Source organism: Staurois parvus, unplaced genomic scaffold (assembly GCF_062004578.1).
Source record: "Staurois parvus isolate SC_StPar_1 unplaced genomic scaffold, SC_StPar_1.0 ptg001435l, whole genome shotgun sequence".
In the NCBI taxonomy this organism is placed as follows: Eukaryota; Metazoa; Chordata; class Amphibia; order Anura; family Ranidae; genus Staurois; species Staurois parvus.
The window spans coordinates 1047751-1060289 of record NW_028319231.1 but is presented as its reverse complement, the minus strand read 5'-3'; the positions used below and the strand labels follow the sequence as shown (position 1 = coordinate 1060289).

Here is a 12539-nt window from a genome sequence, read left to right as displayed (position 1 = left end):
CATCGGTTATCTGGAAGAAAGACCCCTTTATATTGGTGGTCAGTGAAGACGCCCCTATAGTGCCAACACTATAATACTAGGAACCACCAGCACAGTCAAGGACAGTGCATTGGAGAACTGCTTGCTTTGGGACCGGCCAGGAGTTGCACAACAGATGACACCAGTTTGACAAGCGCTCATTTGACTACTACTATTGTGATTTGCCAATTTTTTGTAAATAAAATATTTGCCTTTTTTTACTGCACTTAGATGGAGCTGCTTCTCTATTTTTTATGGATCACACAGAGTCTCTTCTAGCTCTGTTCAAATCGGCTGCCAGTGAGTGAAGCATTGTTGGATCATCCCTCAACCACCTTTGGACTTTAAGGACTTTACTTGTGTGGTCAATATACTAGCTATCCAGGGGCAGACTGACAACTCATGGGGCCCCTGGGTAATAGGGGATCATGGGGCCCCTGTGTCCTTGCCCACACCCAAAAAAGCCTATGAAAAAGGTACCAGGGGCATCTCATGGAGCCCCCTACTAACCCCAGGCCCTTGGGCAGTGCCGAGTGCTTCAAATGGTCAGTCCCTGTAGCCATCACATAATACATCTGGTCTTTTTCATCTTAGTGCGCCAAATATCTCTCATGTTCTTGTGTCTATCCTCAAATACCTGGGTATCCTCTAATGGGTATTTTACAAGAGGAGGTGACTCATGAAGGCTTCTGTACCTGCTTCTCTATCATCAATAAGAGAAAGGAATGAATAGCCTCACCACAGATTAGGTTTTAGGCTGGAAGACTGAAAATCTGTGAGTTAAAGTGATACTAAACCCCCACCAGTACAATCAGTGTGTAGATGCAGTAAAGCATGCTTGTTATACTCACTGTGGAACCTGAGGGGTTAATACATTGTGTAAAAAGGCTGTTTGGTTCTGTTTTCTCTGCCCCTCCTCTTGTTCACATGTCCACCTGATAAGACAGACTGAACAGTTGCATGCACATGCTCAGTTTAGTGTGTATTGCTAGAGAGGGTTTTTTTCTTCTTGGGAGAGTGCATGTGATCAGCACAAGGCCAATCAGCACTGTCCAAACAGAGGTCAGGGGTCCAGCATCCTCCTAGAGCAGAAATAAAACTCCCCCTACAAGCTTTAACCAGTGCTCTGCTAAAGTCACAAGATTGCTATATACAGCTGATGAGAAAAGTATTTAGTAGTTTATATTTACTAAACTAATTGCATTTCCATGTTCTGTGTGCTGTAGGAAACCAGATATAGTGAATGCGGGGTCCGGGGTGGGCAGATTGTCAAGGTCCTACCTTTTCCCAGAGATTATGTTTCTCCATGTGCTGGCATCCATGTTGGATTTCTGCAGAGCATGGTGGGAATCTTTTATGCCTTCTGGTCTCTGAGGTCCATCCCCCAGAGGGGTGTGGCTGATTACATATAAGCCTGTGGTCCGCACATGCCCTTTGCACTTGTGTCTTGTGTCTTTGTGTTGCTATAACTCTGTTCTGACTCTCGTGACTCTCCTGGAATCTGACTCGGCTTGTGACCTGACCATTCTTTGTGTTCTCCTTTGATCTGACCCTCCGTTGCTGAACTCGGCCCGTGACCTATGATTCACGTCTGCTGTCCTGTACCGTTTTGTCCCGTTGTTGTCGACCCGGCTTGCCCGACTACTCTATTGTCTTTTCCACCAGCTACACGCCATTGGCGGCGGCCATTACCGCAACTGAGGTGTCTCGGGGGCCGCGACCTGGTTCCTGGCTGCGTCAAGTCCATCCCCACCATCAGGGGCCCTGGTGAAGGGCAGCCTGGGACTTAGACTGCGTGCCCTGGGGGACTTCGGTCTGTGGGTGGTGGTTGTCATCAGCCAGTGCGTTACATTGTTAGGCCTGCCTGTCCGTTGCTCAGCTCCTGCCTTGACACAGATATAGTGAATGCGGGGTCTGGGGAGAGCGGATATAGGAATGCGGGGTCCGGGGAGAGCGGATATACATAATGAATGCGGGGTCCGGGGAGAGCGGATATAGTGAATGCGGGGTCCAGGGAGAGCGGATATAGTGAATGCGGGGTCCGGGGAGAGCGTATATAGTGAATGCGGGGTCCGGGGAGAGCGGATATAGTGAATGCGGGGTCCGGGGAGAGCGGATATAGTGAATGCGGGGTCCGGGGAGACCGGATATAGTGAATGCGGGGTCCGGGGAGAGCGGATATAGTGAATGCAGGGTCCTGGGAGACCGGATATAGTGAATGCGGGGTTCGGGGAGAGAGGATATAGTGAATGCGGGGTCCGGGGAGAGTGGATATAGTGAATGCAGGGTCCGGGGAGAGCGGATATAGTGAATGCGGGGTCCTGGGAGAGCGGATATAGTGAATGCGGGGTCCTGGGAGAGCGGATATAGTGAATGCGGGGTCTTGGGTTTAGTAACACTTTAAAGAGTTATTTCAACTCTCGGAAAGCTCTTGTTTCTCCTATACAAGGCCAGTTGTCTCTATCCTTGCTCAAGAGTTGCACCCAAAAGTTAAATCAGAGACAGGGTGGTGACATTTGTGGTCACCCTTATAAAGAATATATTCTTTGGGATTATGTTGTACCCACCATTCCTGATATCTCTCTCTATTGACACCCTTATCTGATTCTCACTGATTTCTTTAAGAACCTTTGTGATGGTTGACACTCCACGTCTTTCGGTGCACCAACTGAAGATGAACTCAATGATTTTCTCTATGGATTTAGCTTTGAGATTTTCCATCTTAATGGGTTTAGCTCCACGGGGCGGCTTTATCTGACAAAGAGCCTTCTTAAATTTTGTCATTCTCTCCTCATCCAGATTTTGCAGATGTCTCAGTATGATTAGTTTCTTTATCATATATGGGCTGGGAAGTTCTGAACTCTGCCGATTACAAAAACAATAAGAAAGAAACAAAATTAACATGCCACAAAATTAACACGCCATTGTTTTCCTGCTGGGACATAAATCATTGTATCTTTCTTATTCCGTATGTATCAACACAGCAAGATGGCTATTGTCTTGTCATGTACAGGGGTGGACTGACCATTTGGAAACTCTGGCACTGCCCGAGGGCCCGGGGTCAGTAGGGGGCCCCATGAGATGCCCCTGGTACCTTTTTCATAGGCTTTTTTGAGTTAGGGCAAGGACACAGGGGCCCCATGAACACCTATTGCCCGGGGGCCCCATGAGTTGTCAGTCCACCCCTGGTCATGTATGTTCGATTAATTCTCAGTATCTGTTCTTATTCTGTATGTTTGATGCTGCACAGTACCACCTCTCTTGTTTTATATGATAGGTCTAAATCCCAGTATCTACTCTTATTCCTTTATGTGCAGGGACCCTGCTCTATGACGTTGACTCCCTAACTAAAATTGAGTGCGTTGGGTGCTAGGATGTAGTTAGCTTGGGTTCCCCTGCTGGGAAGGTGCTTGCAGTGGTGTATTTTGGTTGTGTGCCACCCTAGGCAAGAGCAAAAAGGCCCCCCCTAAGACAGAAAAATGCAGCCCTAGGCAACTGCCTTGTTTGCCTCCTGGTAAATACGCCCTTGTGTGCTTGCATGAAAGGAATTTTGGGCCTTGCATTAGTCTGAGGCATGTTCTGAAGGCTCGAGAACCAAACTGAAGCTTGACTGTTCACCTGGAGAGAGAGCTGGCCTGGAAAGGATATCCAGATAGAGAAGGATTCTTTGCCCATAGACTCAGATACCTTTGTCAGCTCACTGGGGGGTCAATAAATCAGATTAAGGGGAGAGAAAGACAGTGCCTGCTTGCACAGGTTTAAAGACTGGTTTTGATGCTCTCTCGCTACCAGCATTGGCCTGAAGGTCATCTTTAGTGGAACTATTTAATTCATCTTTATTGTAGCGGTACCCCAACCCCCCCCCCCCCCCCCCTTAGGAGCCAGAACTTTGATAGGTCCATGAGGTCTTTTCCTGAATTTACCTGCAGCCAGGCACATTAAACAGTCCAGGGAAGTTATTTTTGGTGTTTTTATTTTTAGGGGTTTTTGTATAAAGATGGGGATGAACTATGTAAAAGGATGAGGACACTAAACTTCCTTCTGCAGAACTGTAAGCAAAGTCCTTACAGGGGCAGGTCGTGGACTTGAAGTTGATGCCGAAAAAGGCACAAAGCTTCTTTCTTTGAGCAGAGTCCATTCACACAGAACTAGATGGACTGAGCTCTTCAGGATACTAGCTGGTATCTCCTCAGCACACACAGCTGACTGTCTATCACTAGAAGGGGGGCAGCAACCCATGTCCTCAGATGAATGGATGCTCTTGTGGGACTCATGCACCTTTCCAGACCATGGACCATTGTTGGTCATGATATACCCAGGGGCAGACTGACAACTCATGTGCCCCCGGGCAATAGGGGATCATGGGGCCCCTGTGTCCTCACCCACACTCAAACCACACCCAAAAAAGCCTATGAAAGGTACCAGGAGCATCTCATGGGGCCCCCTACTGACCCCGGGCCCTCGGGCAATGCCCAAGTACCCGAATGGTCAGTCCGCCCCTGGATATACCTATTTGTCGTTTGTGAGTATACACCTACTATTTTTTACAATTACAGTATATATTGAGGTAATGCGCAAGGCCTGTGCTCCCCTTTTCTTTTCTTATTTTCAGGGTTACATGTACTGTAGGCGTCATCTAGGGCGGTGTACATGAAAATGTAATCTGCCTAGAAACACAAATTCACAGAAGTCAATTGTGAAGGACGATAGCATGATCAGTTCAGTGTGCAGGAATTGACAAGGACGCAACATTTTTGGTGGGATCAACTGATATTTTCTGTACTTACCTCCATTGTGATGAGGGAAGTCTCTCCTCTGATGTTCAGATAATTTCACTTGTCCTGAGCAGAGATTTCATTTGCTGTTCCGTTGGCAGATCAAATTTCCCGCTTCCACAGGAGTATCATGGACGTTTCGCTGTCGTGCAGCCAATGGAAACAAGGAAAAGTAAATAAAAATGAAATAACAATGTGGAAGGTGATCCATGCACTATCCCTATAGTGAATCCGCTCGCTCACTCCACCAGGGGTGCAAAATACAGGGAAAAGGGGAAGAGCTGCTCAACATTGCTCAAAAACCACAACCTCCCATCTGTTTCCTGACACGACTTGCACCTAATCATTCTTTTGCACAATTTTAAGGCAATAATAACTTTCAATGGCAAACCGAGTTTCTCCAGCACCTTAACTCAATAAAAAGTTCATGGAAAACAAACAGCCACACTCCGATGAGGTCAGGTCTTTGCACCCAACTTTATGGAACCAAAATAAAGCGCACTTCAGCCCCATCCAGGACCACCCTACTCTAACATGTTTCACCTTTGTGTGGGTCTAATCCTCCCTTCCAAAATAGAAGAGAGAACACACACTAAAAATATAATATTACTCACAAAGACGGGTAATAACTATGAAAGCACAATCTCCCAAATGGCAAAAATCCACTGGAAGCTGAGACACTCAACCAAAGGTTAAGTCTTGGTTCACACTACTGCGACCTGAAAGTTGCTCGACTTACGGTACTACTTTGCCAGGCGACTTCCTGGCGACTTGAGTACTACTTTGATGCGACTTTGAAGTGACTTTCAGGGAATGCTGGGTAATCGTCCTGTAATTTCAGATCCAAATCACATCAATATAGATGAAGATCCGACTTGGAGGCGACTTCCATTAAAGTCTATGGGCACAAGTCAGATAGAAGTCACCTTGAAGTAGTACGGGAACCTTTTCTAAAGTCGGAGCGACTTCAGTAGTGGTAATTAGGACAGTTCTCATTGACTAACATGGGATTTCACATATCATGCGACTTGGGGTCTCACAATTCAGATCCCAAGTCGCGGGAGTGTGAACTGAGCCTAATAGTCTGCTGTGTTGATGGTCCAATATGACATCACTGTCTAGCTCTCATAGTCAATGTGTTTTGAACAGGGGCGGACTGACAACTCATGGGGCCCCGGGCAATAGGGGATCATGGGGCCCCTGTGTCCTTGCCCAAACTCAAAAAAGCCTATGAAAAAGGTACCAGGGGCATCTCATGGGGCCCCCTACTGACCCCGGGCCCTTGAGCAGTGCCTGGGTTTCCAAATTGTCAGTCCACCCCTGGTTTTGAAGGTCTGTTGGATCCAGACAGTGGTGTCATCTTGGACCTTTAACAACATGGGTTCCATGGTTGGGTGTCGGCCTCAAGAGGATTTTTACCATTTCGAAAATTGTTCTTTAACCTCCATATTGGTATTCTTGAGTGTAGCTCGGGGTAAAATTTCAGTAGCACAAGCGGTAACCCTGAGCTACACTCGGGCTTACCATGCGGCGTTGCTCAGGGAGTCCCTGCAGCACTTACCTTGTCCTTCGCTCCCGCGATGTGTCCCCTGCAGCGTCCCGGACATCTCCTCCGGCCGATGCCGGCATCCGGCTTCCGTTTTCCGGTTCCTGTGACGTCGGGACGTACGGGGCACCGGAACCGGCGGCAAATTTGAAATTTTTTAAAAAATGTCATTTTTTTAAAAATGATTATTACATAGTAAAACATTGCTGTTTCAATGCATTTCACATACATTTTGTCCCGAGTGCTTTGTCCGGCGCCCTGCCTGCATTTTTACTGTTCTTTCTGCCTGGAAACTTAGAAACGTCCATGGCGTCCAAAAAGCGTCCCTTTAGGTCAAAAGCGGTTTTAGACCGGCTAGAGAACAGCGATAGTAAATCAGAACCACTTGCAGAATTGAGTGATAATGATTCGTGGGGGAAATTCCTCATCAGACACTGAAAACGATTTTGCAACTTTGCTCAGCGATGTGCGAATTTGCCTCTGTATTTCAAATTTCAGTGTTTTTGGTTTGATTATATTATTGAATTAAATTTATTATTATTATATTAGTATTTTTTATGATTATTTATTAAATTATAATTTATGATATCGTGTTTCAAGTTTTATCCTACCCGGGATGTTTACTAGACTCTTGTTCGGACAGATTTCAGTGAGTTATTCCTAAAAATTACAGGCCTACAATAAAAAACTACATATTTCCATGCAAAAAAATGTACCGCTTTGAGCACAAAAAATCAGAAAGAATCATACCACCAGGGAGGTTAATGCCTATTGCCCTCTGTGTTTGTGAGTAATGTTTTATTACAATAAAAATGCTGTTTTTATTACTCAAGGGTGCATGTTGTTACGCAATTCCCAATGCTGTGGCATCTCATGGTTTTATTTGATTTTATTCTCCACTTTTGTGAGTATTCATTTGTCATCATTTTTATTATACGAACTATAGATGATTGGTAATGCACTAGGCATTTGCGCCCTCCTGTTTGTTAGGCTCCACGCAGACGGGACGTTTTAATAACGCTGGTAACGTTAGCTATGTAAAGTCATGTTAAAAAGCTGAGTTTTTTAGCACTTAGCGGCGTTTTGCCACGTTTAGTGGCTTTTTTCAACGTTTGTGGTTTTTAGCGGGTTTTTATAAAAAAAAAAATTGGTGGGTGAAAAAAAAAGTCCAAAAATGCCAGTTTTCAGCGTTTTACCACTTTATTTAGCGTTTTTGTATTAGTGTTCAGCTGTGTTTTTTCAAGTTTTTTAGTATTTTTTAGATTTTTTTTAACCAAAAAAATATTTTTTTTTGCTCAAAAAAAGTCCAAAAACGCTGGTTTGCCACGATTTACCATGTTTTACTGTGTTTTGCAGCGTTAGAACATTTTTACAGCTAAAAAACTCCAGTAGAAACCCACTAGTCCTGGGTTTTTTTTCTGGCCAGAAAACACACCCTGCCAAAAAATGTTGATTCCAGTCTATGTGTGTATGGACACATAGGAGAACATGCTGGGGATGGACACATAGGATAAAACACCGGGGATGGACACATAGGATAACATGCCGGGGATGGACACATAGGATAACATGCCGGGGATGGACACATAGGAGAACATGCCGGGGATGGACACATAGGAGAACATGCTGGGGATGGACACATAGGATAAAACGCCGGGGATGGACACATAGGATAACATGCCGGGGATGGACACATAGGATAACATGCTGGGGATGGACACATAGGATAACACGCCGGGGATGGACACATAGGAGAACATGCCGGGGATGGACACATAGGATAACATGGCGGGGATGGACACGTAGGATAACACGCCGGGGATGGACACATAGGAGAACATGCTGGGGATGGACACATAGGATAACATGCCGGGGATGGACACATAGGAGAACATGCCGGGGATGGACACATAAGATAACACGCTGGGGATGGACACATAGGATAACATGCCGGGGATGGACACATAGGAGAACATGCCGGGGATGGACACATAGGATAACATGCCGGGGATGGACACATAGGATAACATGCCGGGGATGGACACATAAGATAACACGCTGGGGATGGACACATAGGATAACATGCCGGGGATGGACACATAAGATAACACGCTGGGGATGGACACATAGGAGAACACGCCGGGGATGGACACATAGGATAACATGCCGGGGATGGACACATAGGATAACATGCCGGGGATGGACACATAGGATAACATGCCGGGGATGGACACATAGGATAACATACCGGGGATGGACACACAGGATAATACGCCGGGGATGGACACACAGGAAGAACATGCCGGGGATGGACACATAGGAGAACATGCCGGGGATGGACATGTAGGATAACACGCCGGGGATGGACACGTAGGATAACATGCCAGGGATGGACACATAGGATAACATGCCGGGGATGGACACATAGGATAACATGCCGGGGATGGACACATAGGAGAACATGCCGGGGATGGACACATAGGATAACATGCCGGGGATGGACACATAGGATAACATGCCGGGGATGGACACATAGGATAACATGCCGGGGATGGACACACAGGATAATACGCCGGGGATGGACACACAGGAGAACATGCCGCGGATGGACACATAGGATAACATGCCGGGGATGGACACGTAGGATAACATGCCGGGGATGGACACGTAAGAAAACATACCGGGGATGGACACGTAGTATAACATGCCAGGGATGGACACGTAGGAGAACATGCCGGGGATGGACACATAGGATAACATGCCGGGGATGGACACATAGGATAACATGCTGGGGATGGACACGTAGGATAACATGCTGGGGATGGACACGTAGGATAACATGCTGGGGATGGACACATCATAGGATAACATGCCGGGGATGGACACAGGATAACATGCCGGGGATGGACACATAGGAAAACAGGCCGGGGATGGACACATAGGATAACATGCCGGGGATGGACACATAGGATAACATACCGGGGATGGACGCATAGGATAACATGCCGGGGATGGACACATAGGATAACATGCCGGGGATGGACACATAGGATAACATGGGGGGGATGGACACACACAGGATAACATGCCGGGGATGGACACATAGGATAACACGCCGTGGATGGACACACAGGATAACATGCTGGGGATGGACACATAGGATAACATGCTGGGGATGGACACGTAGGATAACATGCTGGGGATGGACACACACAGGATAACATGCCGGGGATGGACACATAGGATAACAAGCCGGGGATGGACACATAGGATAACATGCCGGGGATGGACACATAGGATAACATGGGGGGGATGGACACATAGGATAACATGCCGGGGATGGACACATAGGATAACATGCCGGGGATGGACACATAGGATAACAAGCCGGGGATGGACACACAGGATAACATGCCGGGGATGGACACATAGGATAACATGCCGGGGATGGACACATAGGATAACATGCCGGGGATGGACACATAGGATAACATGCCGGGGATGGACACATAGGATAACAAGCCGGGGATGGACACATAGGATAACATGCCGGGGATGGACACATAGGATAACATGCTGGGGATGGACACAGGATAACATTTGGAAACTCGGGCACTGCCCGAGGGCCCGGGGTCAGTAGGGGGCCCCATGAGATGCCCGTGGTATCTTTTTCATAGGTTTTTTTGAGTTTGGGCAAGGACACAGGGGCCCCATGATCCCCTATTGCCCGGGGGCCCCATGAGTTGTCAGTCCGCCCCTGGACTTAAGCGAACATATTTTTTTAGTTTTTGATGGAGTGGAGACCAGTTAGGACCCCTGTTACTGAATTGCATCTATCTGTATCCCTTCATATTCTGTTTGAGGAACCCCCCCACAGAAGTTCTTTCCCATGGGGTATCCTTTCTAAGACCGTTGTCACCAGAACGTTTACCCATTGGAAGATTTCCCCTTGCCTCTTGTTCTGGAGACATTTTTTATCTCACCAACAATAGCCCCCGAGACAAAGAGAGAGGAGGATCTCCTGAGTGACCTACAATCAGTAAAAACCTTCAACTCTTCTCTGCCCCCAAAAAGAAAAAAATTGGCTTTATATACATTTTAAATTTTAGTTGGAAAACAAATTGTGTTCTCACCTTCCTCTGAGAGCGAACTCGTCTTCTGTATCGTTACTTTCACTTCTCCGCGCCACATAATTATTCTGTTGATAGTTTCTATTTCCTGCTCACAACACAGGAAATTCACATTCTGTTGTAATCCAGCCTGAAGGAGTGCAGAAATAACACGAGACATGAACGTGTAATCTCGTATATCCAGAAAAGTGAGTTCCAGGTGTAGCACTACCTCCCAAGCAGGGGTGGACTGACAACTCATGGGGCCCCCGGGCAATAGGGGATCATGGGGCCCCTGTGTGTTTGCCCAAACTCAAAGCACACCCATAAAAGCCTATAAAAGGTACCAAGCAGGGGCGGACTGACAACTCATGGGGCCCCCGGGCAATAGGGGATCATGGGGCCCCTGTGTCCTTGACCAAACTCAAAAAAGCCTATGAAAAAGGTACCATGGGCATCTCATGGGGCCCCCTTCTGACCCCGGGCCCTCGGGTAGTGCTCGAGTTTCCAAATGGTCAGTCCGCCCCTGAACTGGTTATACATTGACAGCCATGCAGGTGCATATCCTCAATCGCATACTGTTTGCATTTGGGAACTTGCACCCACACTTGCATGACTGTCAAATAGGAATCAGCCGCTGTGTCCGCGCAGCCACTGCATCCCAGTAGACAGGCATGAGACGAGGATACATGGAGCACTGGAGCAACCTTTGTTGCAGACTTTTATCCGCTTCTGTTCTGTAGATACTGACACGGCCTGTTTTGGCGCAGCTCATAAAATCTATCAACACGGATGCTGAATTGAAGTTCTGCTTTATTCTGTAGTACAGTGAGAGGTGATCAGATGTTCAGGGTTTTCATAACACCGCATACCTTTATATGTAAAATATCAAAAGATTAATTTATCATTTCAGTAAACATGAACATTTTCAGCAAAATCAAATTATCTGCAATTAATTTTTTGGATGAGACATTATAGTTTAATTTTTTTTTCCATATTTATATATAAATAAATGTTCGGAAACGTTTATTCAAAGTATATGCGAACCCTCGCCTTGTGAAACAACCCATTCAATTTAAAATAGAAATAAAAGGCAAAACATTTGTGTATATCAGTGTTTCTTAACTCCAGTCCTCATGGACCCCCAACAGGTCATGTTTTCAGGATTTCCATTATTTTGCACAGGTGATTTGATCAGTTTCACTGCCTTAGTAATTACCACAGCTGTTTCATCTGAGGGAAATCCTGAAAACATGACCTGTTGGGGGTCCATGAGGACTGGAGTTGAGAAACACTGGTGTATATACAGAAATATAAAAAAAAAAGTACAGTACAGCCTTTTTCTAGTGATCACAGCTGCATAGGAAGCTTAGAGAACTGGGAGAGGAGAAACAGCACGACACTGATCTTCCCAATGAATGGTTGTGCGGGGCGGGGGGGGGGGGGGGGTTGTCAGTACAAGTCTGATCAGTGAAGGAGAGCTGGCTGAGTTTCCAGCACAGCTAGAGAACTGACCATGGTGTGTTCTTCTGCTTAGTGTGGTCAGTTTTTGATAGAAAATCAGAAGGACTGGCAGGAACCCCTATGGAGTTAATTTAGTAAAGGCAATTAGACTGTGCACTTTGCACAGTGCAATTTCACTCTGCAAGAGCAGTTGCTCCAGAGCTTAGTAAATGAGCATAAGCTCTGCTGACTTCCATCAACCAATCATGTGCAAGCAAAAATGCCCTTATTTATTTCATTGCATGTGATTGGGTATTCTTGGCAAAGGGAAGCTTCACCTCATTTACTAAGCTCTTGCAGAGTTCACAGTCTATTTGCTAAACTGTCAGCTTCTGTAGAGGGGAGAAGACCATTGCCTGGCTGTCTTTTGCCCAAACAGGCAGGGGTCCAAGTTGCAAGATTTCCCTTCTCATCAGGAACCTTTCCCTACTGCTAGTTCTGTCCCTACCAGGCTGGGTACATGTCCCTACTCTACCAGTTCGCAAATGTGTGCCAAACCTTGGAGCCAGGGCCTTAAAAAGGCTATGCCTGACCCAAGATGGCTGCCAGAGTCACATGGGGCCCCAGCATCCATTGGCATGGCTTTCC

General features: G+C 46.6%; 1 protein-coding gene across 1 annotated transcript; it reads right to left on the bottom strand.

Annotated features, from left to right (window-relative positions):
- Window positions 1-384: 384 nt before the first annotated feature.
- LOC149435991 (uncharacterized) lies at window positions 385-10599 on the bottom strand. Its single transcript, XM_089662191.1, has 3 exons — window positions 10473-10599; window positions 4806-4935; window positions 385-2880 (listed from the first exon to the last, which is right to left on the bottom strand). Exons 2-3 carry the CDS (start codon window positions 4809-4811, stop codon window positions 2509-2511), a joined length of 378 nt encoding a protein of 125 aa, XP_089518317.1. The 5' UTR covers window positions 4812-4935; window positions 10473-10599; the 3' UTR covers window positions 385-2508.
- Between the last annotated feature and the right edge of the window lie 1940 nt (window positions 10600-12539).